At 43.0% G+C, this 14,684-nt stretch overlaps 1 protein-coding gene across 2 annotated transcripts in view; it reads left to right on the top strand.

Annotated features, from left to right (window-relative positions):
* LOC110502980 (pecanex-like protein 2) overlaps positions 1-11,692 on the top strand; it is a 44,530-nt gene extending 32,838 nt beyond the window's left edge. For both annotated transcript variants that reach the window (XM_036960805.1, XM_021581339.2), the window contains exons 29-34: positions 7,834-7,978; positions 8,610-8,840; positions 9,484-9,758; positions 10,165-10,340; positions 10,569-11,017; positions 11,234-11,692. In XM_036960805.1, coding sequence (XP_036816700.1) covers positions 7,834-7,978; positions 8,610-8,840; positions 9,484-9,758; positions 10,165-10,340; positions 10,569-11,017; positions 11,234-11,404 — 1,447 coding nt within the window. In that variant the 3' untranslated portion in view covers positions 11,405-11,692. The remainder of the gene's footprint in view (positions 1-7,833; positions 7,979-8,609; positions 8,841-9,483; positions 9,759-10,164; positions 10,341-10,568; positions 11,018-11,233) is intronic.
* Positions 11,693-14,684: the final 2,992 nt, after the last annotated feature.

Below are 14,684 nucleotides of genomic sequence, written 5' to 3'. Positions count from 1 at the left end.
CAGGGATGTTGTGTTATATATGGGGTGTTATTACCCTCCAGGGATGTTGTTATATATGGGGTTTTGTTACCCTCCAGGGATGTTGTGTTATATATGGGGGTTTTACTACCCTCCAGGGATGTTGTGTCATATATGGGGTTTTACTACCCTGCAGGGATGTTGTTATATATGGGGTTTTGTTACCCTCCAGGGATGTTGTGTTATATATTGGGTTTTATTACCCTCCAGGGATGTTGTGTTATATATTGGGTTTTATTACCCTCCAGGGATGTTGTGTTATATATGGGGTTTTATTACCCTCCAGGGATGTTGTGTTATATATGGGGTTTTATTGCCCTCCAGGGATGTTGTGTTATATATAGTGGGTTTTATTACCCTCCAGGGATGTTGTGTTATATATAGTGGGTTTTATTACCCTCCAGACATGTTGTGTTCAAATCAAATCAAATGTTATTTGTCACATACACATGGTTAGCAGATGTTAATGAGAGTGTAGCGAAATGCTTGTGCTTCTAGTTCCGACAATGCAGTAATAACCAACAAGTAATCTAACTAACAATTCCAAAACTACTGTCTTATACACAGTGCAAGGGGATAAAGAATATGTACATAAGGATATATGAATGACTGATGGTACAGAGCAGCATAGGCAGGATACAGTAGATGGTATCGACTACAGTATATACATGAGGTAAACAAAGTGGCATAGTTAAAGTGGCTAGTGATACATGTATTACATAAGGATGCAGTCAATGATATAGAGTACAGTATATACGTATGCATATGAGATGAATAATGTAGGGTAAGTAACATTATATAAGGTGGCATTGTTTAAAGTGGCTAGTGATATATTTACATCATTTCCCATCAATTCCCATTATTAAAGTGGCTGGAGTTGAGTCAGTGTCAGTGTGTTGGCAGCAGCCACTCAATGTTAGGGGTGGCTGTTTAACAGTCTGATGGCCTTGAGATAGAAGCTGTTTTTCAGTCTCTCGGTCCCAGCTTTGATGCACCTGTACTGACCTCGCCTTCTGGATGATAGCGGGGTGAACAGGCAGTGGCTCGGGTGGTTGATGTCCTTGATGATCTTTATGGCCTTCCTGTAACATCGGGTGGTGTAGGTGTCCTGGAGGGCAGGTAGTTTGCCCCCGGTGATGCGTTGTGCAGACCTCACTACCCTCTGGAGAGCCTTACGGTTGTGGGCGGAGCAGTTGCCGTACCAGGCGGTGATACAGCCTGCCAGGATGCTCTCGATTGTGCATCTGTAGAAGTTTGTGAGTGCTTTTGGTGACAAACCAAATTTCTTCAGCCTCCTGGGGTTGAAGAGGCGCTGCTGCGCCTTCTTCACGATGCTGTCTGTGTGAGTGGACCAATTCAGTTTGTCTGTGATGTGTATGCCGAGGAACTTAAAACTTGCTACCCTCTCCACTACTGTTCCATCGATGTGGATAGGGGGGTGTTCCCTCTGCTGTTTCCTGAAGTCCACAATCATCTCCTTAGTTTTGTTGACGTTGAGTGTGAGGTTATTTTCCTGACACCACACTCCGAGGGCCCTCACCTCCTCCCTGTAGGCCGTCTCGTCGTTGTTGGTAATCAAGCCTACCACTGTTGTGTCGTCCGCAAACTTGATGATTGAGTTGGAGGTGTGCGTGGCCACGCAGTCGTGGGTGAACAGGGAGTACAGGAGAGGGCTCAGAACGCACCCTTGTGGGGCCCCAGTGTTGAGGATCAGCGGGGTGGAGATGTTGTTGCCTACCCTCACCACCTGGGGGCGGCCCGTCAGGAAGTCCAGTACCCAGTTGCACAGGGCGGGGTCGAGACCCAGGGTCTCGAGCTTGATGATGAGCTTGGAGGGTACTATGGTGTTGAATGCCGAGCTGTAGTCGATGAACAGCATTCTCACATAGGTATTCCTCTTGTCCAGATGGGTTAGGGCAGTGTGCAGTGTGGTTGAGATTGCATCGGCTGTGGACCTATTTGGGCGGTAAGCAAATTGGAGTGGGTCTAGGGTGTCGGGTAGGGTGGAGGTGATATGGTCCTTGACTAGTCTCTCAAAGCACTTCATGATGACGGAAGTGAGTGCTGTGTTGTGTTATATATGGGGTTTTATTACCCTCCATGGATGTTGTGTTGTGTTATATATGGGGTTTTATTACCCTCCAGGGATGTTGTGTTGTGTTATATATGGGGTTTTATTACCCTCCATGGATGTTGTGTTGTGTTATATATGGGGTTTTATTACCCTCCAGGGATGTTGTGTTATATATGGGGTTTTATTACCCTCCAGGGATGTTGTGTTATATATGGGGTTTTATTACCCTCCATGGATGTTGTGTTGTGTTATATATGGGGTTTTATTACCCTCCAGGGATGTTGTGTTATATATGGGGTTGTATTACCCTCCAGGGATGTTGTGTTATATATGGGGTTTTATTACCCTCCAGGGATGTTGTGTTATATATGGGGTTTTATTACCCTCCAGGGATGTTGTGTTATATATGGGGTTTTATTACCCCCCCAGACATGTTGTGTTATATATGGGGTTTTATTACCCTCCAGGGATGTTGTGTTATATATGGGGTTTTATTACCCCCCAGACATGTTGTGTTATATATGGGGTTTTATTACCCTCCAGGGATGTTGTGTTATATATGGGGTTTTATTACCCTCCAGGGATGTTGTGTTATATATGGGGTTTTATTACCCTCCAGGGATGTTGTGTTATATATGGGGTTTTATTACCCTCCATGGATGTTGTGTTGTGTTATATATGGGGTTTTATTACCCTCCAGGGATGTTGTGTTGTGTTATATATGGGGTTTTATTACCCTCCAGGGATGTTGTGTTATATATTTGGTTTTATTGCCCTCCAGGGATGTTGTGTTATATATGGGCGTTTACTACCCTACAGGGATGTTGTGTTATATATGGGGTTTTATTGCCCTCCAGGGATGTTGTGTTGTGTTATATATGGGGTTGTATTACCCTCCAGGGATGTTGTTGTGTTATATATGGGCGTTTACTACCCTACAGGGATGTTGTGTTGTGTTATATATGTGGTTTTATTACCCTCCAGACAGGTTGTGTTGTGTTATATATGGGGTTTTATTGCCCTCCAGGGATGTTGTGTTGTGTTATATATGGGGTTTTATTACCCTCCAGGGATGTTGTGTTATATATTGGGTTTTATTACCCTCCAGGGATGTTGTGTTATATGGGGTTGTATTACCCTCCAGGGATGTTGTGTTATATATTGGGTTTTATTACCCCCCCAGACATGTTGTGTTATATATGGGGTTTTATTACCCTCCAGGGATGTTGTGTTATATATGGGGTTGTATTACCCTCCAGGGATGTTGTGTTATATATGGTGTTGTATTACCCTCCAGGGATGTTGTGTTATACATGGGGTTTTACTACCCTCCAGGGATGTTGTGTTATATATGGGTTTTTACTACCCTCCAGGGATGTTGTGTTATATATGGGTTTTTACTACCCTCCAGGGATGTTGTGTTATATATGGGGTTTTATTACCCTCCATGGATGTTGTGTTATATATGGGGTTTTACTACCCTCCAGGGATGTTGTGTTATATATGGGTTTTTACTACCCTCCAGGGATGTTGTGTTATATATGGGTTTTTACTACCCTCCAGGGATGTTGTGTTATATATGGGGTTTTATTACCCTCCAGGGATGTTGTGTTATACATGGGGTTTTACTACCCTCCAGGGATGTTGTGTTATATATGGGGTTGTATTACCCTCCAGGGATGTTGTGTTATATATGGGTTTTTATTACCCTCCAGGGATGTTGTGTTATACATGGGGTTTTATTGCCCTCCAGGGATGTTGTGTTGTGTTATATATGGGGTTTTATTACCCTCCAGGGATGTTGTGTTGTGTTATATATGGGGTTTTATTACCCTCCAGGGATGTTGTGTTGTGTTATATATGGGGTTGTATTACCCTCCAGGGATGTTGTGTTATATTTGGGTTTTTACTACCCTCCAGGGATGTTGTGTTATATATGGGGTTTTATTACCCTCCAGGGATGTTGTGTTATATATGGGGTTTTACTACCCTCCAGGGATGTTGTGTTGTGTTATATATGGGGTTGTATTACCCTCCAGGGATGTTGTGTTCTATATGGGGTTGTATTACCCTCCAGGGATGTTGTGTTCCATATGGGGTTTTATTACCCTCCAGGGATGTTGTGTTATATATGGGGTTGTATTACCCTCCAGGGATGTTGTGTTCTAAATGGGGTTTTATTACCCTCCAGGGATGTTGTGTTCTATATGGGGTTTTGTTACCCTCCATGGATGTTGTGTTATATATGGGGGTTTACTACCCTCCAGGGATGTTGTGTTATATATGGGGTTTTATTACCCTCCAGGGATGTTGTGTTATATATGGGGTTGTATTACCCTCCAGGGATGTTGTGTTCTATATGGGGTTGTATTACCCTCCAGGGATGTTGTGTTATATATGGGGTTTTATTACCCTCCAGGAATGTTGTGTTATATATGGGTTTTTATTACCCTCCAGGGATGTTGTGTTATATATGGGGGTTTACTACCCTCCAGGGATGTTGTGTTGTGTTATATATGGAGTTTTACTACCCTCCATGGATGTTGTGTTGTGTTATATATGGGGTTGTATTACCCTCCAGGGATGTTGTGTTGTGTTATATATGGGGTTTTATTACCCTCCATGGATGTTGTGTTATATATGGGTTTTATTACCCTCCAGGGATGTTGTGTTAAATGTGGGCGTTTACTAACCTCCAGGGATGTTGTGTTGTGTTATATATGGGGTTTTATTGCCCTCCAGGGATGTTGTGTTATACATGGGGTTTTACTACCCTCCAGGGATGTTGTGTTGTGTTATATATGGGGTTTTATTACCCTCCAGGGATGTTGTGTTATATATGGGGTTTTATTACCCTCCAGGGATGTTGTGTTATATATGGGGTTTTATTACCCTCCAGGGATGTTGTGTTATATGGGGTTGTATTACCCTCCAGGGATGTTGTGTTATATATGGGGTGTTATTACCCTCCAGGGATGTTGTGTTATATGGGGTTGTATTACCCTCCAGGGATGTTGTGTTATATATGGGGTGTTATTACCCTCCAGGGATGTTGTGTTATATGGGGTTGTATTACCCTCCAGGGATGTTGTGTTATATATGGGGTGTTATTACCCTCCAGGGATGTTGTGTTATATATGGGGTGTTATTACCCCCCAGACATGTTGTGTTATATATGGGGTTTTATTACCCTCCAGGGATGTTGTGTTATATATGGGGTTGTATTACCCTGCAGGGATGTTGTGTTATATATGGGGTGTTATTACCCTCCAGGGATGTTGTGTTATATATGGGGTTTTATTACCCCCCAGACATGTTGTGTTATATATGGGGTTTTATTACCCTCCAGGGATGTTGTGTTATATATGGGGTTTTATTACCCGCCAGGGATGTTGTGTTATATATGGGGTTGTATTACCCTCCAGGGATGTTGTGTTATATATGGTGTTGTATTACCCTCCAGGGATGTTGTGTTATACATGGGGTTTTACTACCCTCCAGGGATGTTGTGTTGTGTTATATATGGGGTTGTATTACCCTCCAGGGATGTTGTGTTATATATGGGGTTGTATTACCCTCCAGGGATGTTGTGTTATATATGGGGTTGTATTACCCTCCAGGGATGTTGTGTTATATATGGAGGTTTACTACCCTCCAGGGATGTTGTGTTGTGTTATATGTGGGGTTGTATTACCCTCCAGGGATGTTGTGTTATATATGGGGTTTTATTGCCCTCCAGGGATGTTGTGTTATATATGGGTTTTTATTACCCTCCAGGGATGTTGTGTTATATATGGGGTTGTATTACCCTCCAGGGATGTTGTGTTATATATGGGGTTGTATTACCCTCCAGGGATGTTGTGTTATATATGGGGGTTTACTACCCTCCAGGGATGTTGTGTTGTGTTATATGTGGGGTTGTATTACCCTCCAGGGATGTTGTGTTATATATGGGGTTGTATTACCCTCCAGGGATGTTGTGTTATATATGGGGTTTTATTACCCTCCAGGGATGTTGTGTTATATATGGGGTTGTATTACCCTCCAGGGATGTTGTGTTATATATGGGGTTTTATTACCCTCCAGGGATGTTGTGTTATATATGGGGGTTTACTACCCTCCAGGGATGTTGTGTTGTGTTATATATGGGGTTGTATTACCCTCCAGGGATGTTGTGTTATATATGGGGTTTTATTACCCTCCAGGGATGTTGTGTTATATATGGGGTTGTATTACCCTCCAGGGATGTTGTGTTATATATGGGGTTTTATTACCCTCCAGGGATGTTGTGTTATATATGGGGTTTTATTACCCTCCAGGGATGTTGTGTTATATATGGGATTGTATTACCCTCCAGGGATGTTGTGTTATATATGGGATTGTATTACCCTCCAGGGATGTTGTGTTATATATGGGGGTTTACTACCCTCCAGGGATGTTGTGTTGTGTTATATGTGGGGTTGTATTACCCTCCAGGGATGTTGTGTTATATATGGGGTTGTATTACCCTCCAGGGATGTTGTGTTATATATGGGGGTTTACTACCCTCCAGGGATGTTGTGTTGTGTTATATGTGGGGTTGTATTACCCTCCAGGGATGTTGTGTTATATATGGGGGTTTACTACCCTCCAGGGATGTTGTGTTGTGTTATATGTGGGGTTGTATTACCCTCCAGGGATGTTGTGTTATATATGGGTTTTATTACCCTCCAGGGATGTTGTGTTGTGTTATATATGGGGTTTTATTACCCTCCAGGGATGTTGTGTTATATATGTGGTTTTATTGCCCTCCAGGGATGTTGTGTTGTGTTATATATGGGGTTTTATTACCCTCCAGGGATGTTGTGTTGTGTTATATATGGGGTTTTATTACCCTCCAGGGATGTTGTGTTATATATGGGGTTTTATTACCCTCCAGGGATGTTGTGTTATATATGGGGTTTTATTACCCTCCAGGAATGTTGTGTTATATATGGGGTTTTATTACCCTCCAGGGATGTTGTGTTATATATGGGGTTTTATTACCCTCCAGGAATGTTGTGTTATATATGGGGTTTTATTGCCCTCCAGGGATGTTGTGTTATATATGGGGTTTTATTACCCTCCAGGGATGTTGTGTTGTGTTATATATGGGGTTTTATTACCCTCCAGGGATGTTGTGTTGTGTTATATATGGGGTTTTATTGCCCTCCAGGGATGTTTTGTTGTGTTATATATGGGGTTTTATTACCCTCCAGACAGGTTGTGTTGTGTTATATATGTGGTTTTATTACCCTCCAGGGATGTTGTGTTATATATGGGGTTTTATTACCCTCCAGGGATGTTGTGTTATATATGGGGTTTTATTACCCTCCATGGATGTTGTGTTATATATGGGGTTTTATTACCCTCCAGACAGGTTGTGTTGTGTTATATATGGGGGTTTACTACCCTCCAGACATGTTGTGTTGTATATGGGGTTTTATTACCCTCCAGACATGTTGTGTTGTGTTATATATGGGGTTTTATTACCCTCCAGACAGGTTGTGTTGTGTTATATATGGGGTTTTATTACCCTCCAGGAACGAAATAACACGTCAATCCACAGAGCTGTAGTTTCATTGATATTCCATAAGGGGGCAGCTATGGCTCTCTGTTGTATCACAGTGATACGTGATGTGAGTCTCCAAATTCTACCCCTCTGTTGCTGTAATGTGTTAAAAACCTTGACAATGCTCCCTTTCTCTGTGTCTCTAATTCAGTTTGGAGTCGTTCTTGTATGGGTTCAACACTCTGTTCAAAGGAGACTTCCGTATCGCTACTAAAGATGAGTGGGTGTTCACAGACATGGATCTGCTGCAGAAAGTGGTGGTCCCAGGCGTGAGGATGAGTCTCAAGCTCCATCAGGTATTCACAATATTCCACCTTGAAGACAATAGCATTTGCTCACTTTCTCCCTTATTGAAGTAGAATATGTAGGTAAGTGTACATTTAACCTTGCGCTCTTCCTGTGCTTTCTCAGTGGACTGCATGTGTACCTTGATGTACAGTGGAGCTGCAAATATAAGCCAGGTGGCAATCAAAGGCACATTGTGGATAAGTGCACTGCACTTGACTTTTAAAAGGTAATTTACCCTTGAGCTGCTTTTATTATGAATACGATTCCCGCAAATATCTGGAAAAATTGCCTTTAGAAGGTGCAATTCACTATAAACCACAGGAGGCTAGTGAGGGGTGGACTGATTATATTTATGGCTGTAATGGAATGAATGGAGCACATGGAAACTGTGTTTGATACTGTTCCATTTATGCCATTCCAGCCATTATTCTATTCCGGTCCTCTCATTATTAAGGCGCCACCTGTGCTGTAAACGCTGCGGATATAGGCTCAAGCATAAATTACATTTTAAAGGTCAATAATTTGTCGACAGTGCTCCGTTAATTGAATCCCGTCCTTAAAGTGGTTCAGTTAATTCCTGTTGTAAAGCTTTTACTCAGGGTGATATATTTACTGCTCTTGTTCCTTGGTTGCTCTCAGGACCACTTTACATGTCTGGAGGAGACAGAGGAGCCAGCCATCTTGTACAAGGCCATTAGTAACTACAAGATCAGTCTGGTGATCTGCCATGAGAGTGACCCAGCCTGGAGGAAGGCAGTTTTGTCCAGCCGGGACACTCTTCTCACACTGAGACACATGGTGGACGACGGCACGGACGAGTACAAGATCATCATGCTCTACAAACGCCACCTCAGCTTCAAGGTCATCAAGGTGTGTGTGAGATGACTGGTGTAGGGTGATGTTGCCCCTAGACACTGATCTTGGGTCAGTTTTTTTATTTCCCCCCACCAATGTTTAAGGTTAGGTTTGGGGAAGGGGAACCTGATCCTAGACCTGTACAGTTGTGCTGAACACATGCTGAACTCAAAGCCCCTACTCCATAGCCACTTCTGTAGATCTGAGAGGATTGGATAAATATGGCGTTATTACATCTATCCGGAAGTTATTACCATATTTCTTACATCTATCCGGAAGTTATTACCATATTTCTTACATCTATCCAGAAGTTATTACCATATTTCTTGCATCTATCCAGTCATCTCAGATCTACAGAAGGGGCTATGTTACTATAGGTCAAACAGGAATTATTCAGCATTGTTGTCTGTTCAAGCTGTCTGGAACATGAGATGAAGTTACTCTGATCAACTCTACATATTGATACGAGTTTAGCGTGTGGGGTGGATGAGTTGTTGGTTTGATTAATACATAAAGAAACTTGATCCAAATGGTTCTGCCATATCCAGTTGATTAAAATGGTGATTTAATCAGAGTAAAGAAATGTGGAGTTGGACGGTGTGTAATGTGTATTCAGATGTCAGTAATACTACCCTCTTCATTCTCTCCTGTCTTCTAGATCAATAAGGAGTGTGTAAGGGGCCTGTGGGCCGGCCAGCAGCAGGAGCTGGTGTTCTTACGCAACCGCAACCCAGAGCGCGGCAGCATCCAGAACTCCAAGCAGGCCCTCCGAAACATGATCAACTCGTCGTGCGACCAGCCGCTGGGCTACCCCATGTACGTGTCCCCCCTCACCACCTCCTACATGGGCACCCACCAGCAGCTGAGGAGCATCTGGGGCGGCCCTCTCAGCCTGGACGGCATCAAGACCTGGCTCTTGTCCAAGTGGCTGCGGTGAGTTCTGGCTGCTGGAGGCAGACCAAGGGGGAACAGAGGGTCTTCTTTATCAGTCAGTCTGCCTGTGTTCTGCTCCCCTATGGATGGAATCCAATCAGGGCCTTTCCTGCTGTGACAGGACCACTCTTCCCAAACCATATAGGGCTAAAGTGCTGCGACATGTTCAGCTGCATCCAGCGCATTTGAATAACTGCCATCTACTGTTAGGCTTATGGGCCTTTGTATGTTTAGTGTGAGGCGTGGCCTGCACTGTAAACCACTTATCACATGTGAGATCAGATTTAGATTTTTTTATCCAGATTCATTGCCATTCAGTTATAGTTAAATGTTTTAACTCCATTTTAATAAAGCTGTCAAGGTGTTTAGAAAGGTAACATAGGCCTACTGGGTGTTTGCGTTGTAGGGTGCGGAAGGATAACCTGACCAGCTGTAACAGTGGTGTGAACATGGAGGATGTGGACTGTGCAGGGGGCTCCTCTTCTCTGAGCCACAACCCAAACTCCATCACCTCCCAGAGCCTGAGTGTGTACCAGGCCAGGCCCAACAGGACCTCTCAGGCCAATAGGCAGCACACTGCAGGTTTGGTCCTCTACAGGAAAGGCACACATGATACATCTAAAGGAATAGTTCACCCAAGTTACAACATTAAATTGGTTTCCTTACCAGGAAAGCATTACACGTCTAAGTAGAGCCTTGCGCAGCTATGTTCATGGTTCTGCCATGTTGGTTCTGACAGCTATGTTCACGGTTCTGTCATGTTAGGTTCTGACAGACTGGGTCATTTTATCTGTATGTGCATCCATCCAGGGAGGAGAGAGTACCGGAGCCGCTCAGTGCAGCCCCAGAGCCAGCGGCCTCCAGTCACCAGCCAGTCAGGGCCCATCCTGGACAGCCAGCAGGTGTCAGCTTCGGCCAATGGCCTGGTGCAGCGCCTCTCCAACAGCCAGCTGTCCTTCAACACCTCCATCGCCTCTGTCTTCTCCCAGGTTCCACGACTCTCCACGGCCGGGGGCCAGCTGAGCTCCCAGCTCCAGGCTGCAGCCCACCACCGCTCAAGCCAGGTGTCCTCCTCCAGCTCCACCCTTAGTCTGCTGTTCGGCAAGAGGAGCTTCTCCAGCGGCCTTGTCATCTCTGGCCTGTCGGCAGCCGAGGGTGGTAACACCACGGACACGCAGTCGTCCAGCAGCGTCAACATCACCATGGGTGGACCCTCCATGGGTGGACCCTCCTGCCGGTCCACCAGCAGAGCCACACAGGTAGAAGCTAGAGCTCCTGCCCCAGAATATATTTAGTAGCATTTATTAAGCTTAATTCTTGAAATTCTATTACCATTTAATAATGTTATGGTTATCTATGTAGGCATTTAATGTCAACAGTTGTTGAGGACAACCTCTACAAAAATGTGCTTTTTAGCTGGTATAATGTATCAGATTTCAGATTGTATTAATACATTATTTTCAATGTTTTTCCAGTGGACATCAGAGCCCTACGAGAGTGTAGATGCAACCTACTCCAACACTCCCAACGGCGTGAAAGACAACACACCGTCAAACGATAAAGGCTGCACACAGGGCGCGGATAAGAGCCAGGAGGACACAACAGCCTCTGCAACCCATAAACCTCCAGAGCAAATGACTATCTGAGAGCACCAACACATGCCTCACTCCGCAGCATGTTCAGCCCCAGTGTTCTGAATGTAAACAACAATGTCCTTTGCTCCAGTGACAAAATAAATCATTTTTATGAAAACACATTGTTCATTATCCTACGCCAGGGAGGGTTGTCCAAACGGTTATGAATGTGTTAATAGTGTTCTAAAATCTCAAACACAACAGATTAATTACCAGTGGTGGAAAAAGTACCCGACTGCCATACTTGAGTAAAAGTAAAGATACCTTAATAGAAAATTACTCAAGAAAAAGTGAAGGTCACCCAGTAAAATACTATTTGAGTAAAAGTCTAAAAGTATTTGATTTTAAATATACTTAAGTATCAAAAGTAAATGTAATTTCAAAAATATAATTAAGTATTGAAAGTAAAAAATAATGTCAAATTCCTTATATTAATCAGGCAAAGCAGAGAGCACAATTTTTTAAATATTTTTTTTACGGATAGTCGGGCGCACTCCAACACTTGACATAATTTACAAATGAAGCATTTGGGTTTAGTGAATCCGCCAGATCAGAGACAATACGGATGACCAGGGATGTTCTCTTGACAAGTGTGTGAATTGTACCATTTTCCTGCCCTGTTAAGCATTCAATATGTAACGAGTACTTTAGGGTGTCAGGGAAAATGTATGGAGTAAAAAGTACATTATTTTATTTAGGAATATAGTGAAGTAAAAGTTGTCAAAAATATAAATAGTGAAGTACAGATACCCCAAAAACTACTTAAGAAGTATTCTAAATATTTTTTACTTAAGTACCTTACACCACTGTTAAACACATTCAAAGATTCAGTAATATTCACGGTGTCATTGGATCACTGGATTCATTCCACACTGTGGAGTGTGGACAAGAATCACTTATGCTATTTGCATGAGATATGGACGCCTTTTATGGACTGATGTTCATTTCACAACACACCCAGCGTACCAATAAAAAAAATCCAACAAATAGGTGCAACGTTTGTAGGGTTAATAAATTGGAGAATGTTTGGTAATTTTCTAACGGTTGCACCTCTGGAGTAGAGATGGAAGAATGCAGACTTTGGGAAAGTAAAACACGTAGGCCTTTTCTCAATTGGGAAAAGTACCTCCTCTCCTCGATTCCTCTGTCCTCTCCTCCATGACACGGAAACAAATATTTGGTCACCATATGTAGGAGTGTCAATTTCAGTAATAGGTGAAAAGGAGTTTCCTCCTCTCCTTGATTGCCTACTCCAGCAGAGGATGCTCAGATGTATCCTATCGTGGGAAAGTTTTGAAATCAGCCACACACCCTTAGAAACAGCTGTTGTTTTCTCAAAGGAGAAAAGCATGAACACATTTTAAAATCTGGTGGGAGGAGCTATAGAAGGACGGGCTCATTGTAATGGCTGGAATAGAATAAATGGAACGGAGTCAAACGTGGTGCTTGACTAAATGAAACGTGGTGCTTGACTAAATGAAACGTGGTGCTTGACTAAATGAAACGTGGTGTTTGACTAAATGAAACGTGGTGCTTGACTAAATGAAACGTGGTGCTTGACTAAATGAAACGTGGTGCTTGACTAAATGAAACGTGGTGTTTGACACCGTTCAATTTATTCCATTCCAGCCATTACAATGAGCCTGTCCTCCTACAGCTCCTCCCACCAGCCTCCTCTGTTATATATAGAATGTCTAACACAACTAGCTTCATTTCTTTTTGCCGCATTATTGAACTGGATGGCCGTGTGCGCTCTTTAAAGGCCCTTTATATCAAATAGTGTCTGTTATAGGTGTGTAGGTTACAAAATAAGAATACTAATAATAAGAATCCTAAACTGAAGCTTAAATCAAAAAATAGAGCTGATTTATTGGGACATCATAATGAAAGAACAAAACATAAACCTTTTCGGCCTCAAGCCATTGGCTTAGATTCAATCAGGACCGCAGAAGAGTCGTATTATAGCGCAATTGACATTTAAATGTAATTTCCAATTGAGTAGACATTTCCAATTGAGTTGACAGGCGAGCAGTGTGTCAAGAAGTAATGCATCTTGGCAGGATCGTGTTTTGGAAGACACATAACTCTCGACCTTCACCTCTCCCGAGTCCGTACAGTAGTTGCAGCGATGGGACAAGACTGTAACTACCAATTTGAGGAAAAGGTGTAAAAAAATACCAACTTTTTTTTGTATCTAGCACATCAGTGTAAATGGTAGACACCAGCTTCTACTTCAGGTTAACTGTATATGTCACATGATCTAGTTAGAATATACAGATAATCTATTAATTTAGATTATGTTTATTTACTCTAGTTCTGGCAGTGTTGATGCTTTTTGTCCAAGTGATGATGCGGAGTTGAGGACAGGGAGGCATAAGCCTAAAAAACCCACCCCTCATTCTTCCCAAATTGCCCACGGTCTGTCGATGGCGTAGTTGGGTTTCTGGTGTTGTGTCTTCACGGCTACCACTGTGAGCGGCCTTCATTGGGTTCAGCTGTCAGTCTCACAACGCCTTACTCGAGTGTGTGTATGGGCACAGTCAGGTACCCCCTGGGCAGTCAATAGCAGGCCTACCCTGCCCTCACCAAACTAACAAGTCTGGGAGCATCGCATTAAAACAACACCTGCTTTGTACAGGGGACAGAAAAGACAAGCTGTGTGTATTAACACTCAACCTAGCTTCCACAGTCAGACCCAGGGTCATGCAATATACCATAGGGCAATGTTCAGTAGAAGCAGTCTCAGAGATGATATTGTTTTCAATATTTCCAGATGTAGTGCAGTAAGTGGAACTCTAAATCAGATTAGAAATTATTCTTAGGTGGCCTCCAACCCCACTGTCTGTACCTTCTTTCTCACATGTCCTGAAGTGAATTGTTCATACAGTGAAGAACACTGAGACCCACCGTCCTTCCTGTCTGCCTCTGCAGAGTTATCAGTTGCAGGAGTGTAACATACAGGCTCCATCTCTTATATATATATATATATATATATATATATATATATATATCTTTATTTAACTAGGCAAGTTGGTTAAGAACAAATTCTTATTTTCAATGACGGCCTAGGAACAGTGGGTGAACTGCCTTGTTCAATGGCAGAATTACATAGTTTTACCAGCTGATGCCTCTCTAGGAGCATTCACATGCCCCATAGAGGTATCCCAAGGATCCCACCCCGTTCACCAATGTAGTGGAATGCAATCTTACGATCCTGCGGTCCAGAGATGAGAACTCCACCATCTACAGCAAAAGCCCAGGCTCCTGAATGGAATGAAACATAAAAAAAAGA

This window comes from Oncorhynchus mykiss, chromosome 23 (genome assembly GCF_013265735.2).
Source record: "Oncorhynchus mykiss isolate Arlee chromosome 23, USDA_OmykA_1.1, whole genome shotgun sequence".
In the NCBI taxonomy this organism is placed as follows: Eukaryota; Metazoa; Chordata; class Actinopteri; order Salmoniformes; family Salmonidae; genus Oncorhynchus; species Oncorhynchus mykiss.
Note: the sequence above shows the minus strand (reverse complement) of the source record. Positions and strands in the feature narration are given on the sequence as shown.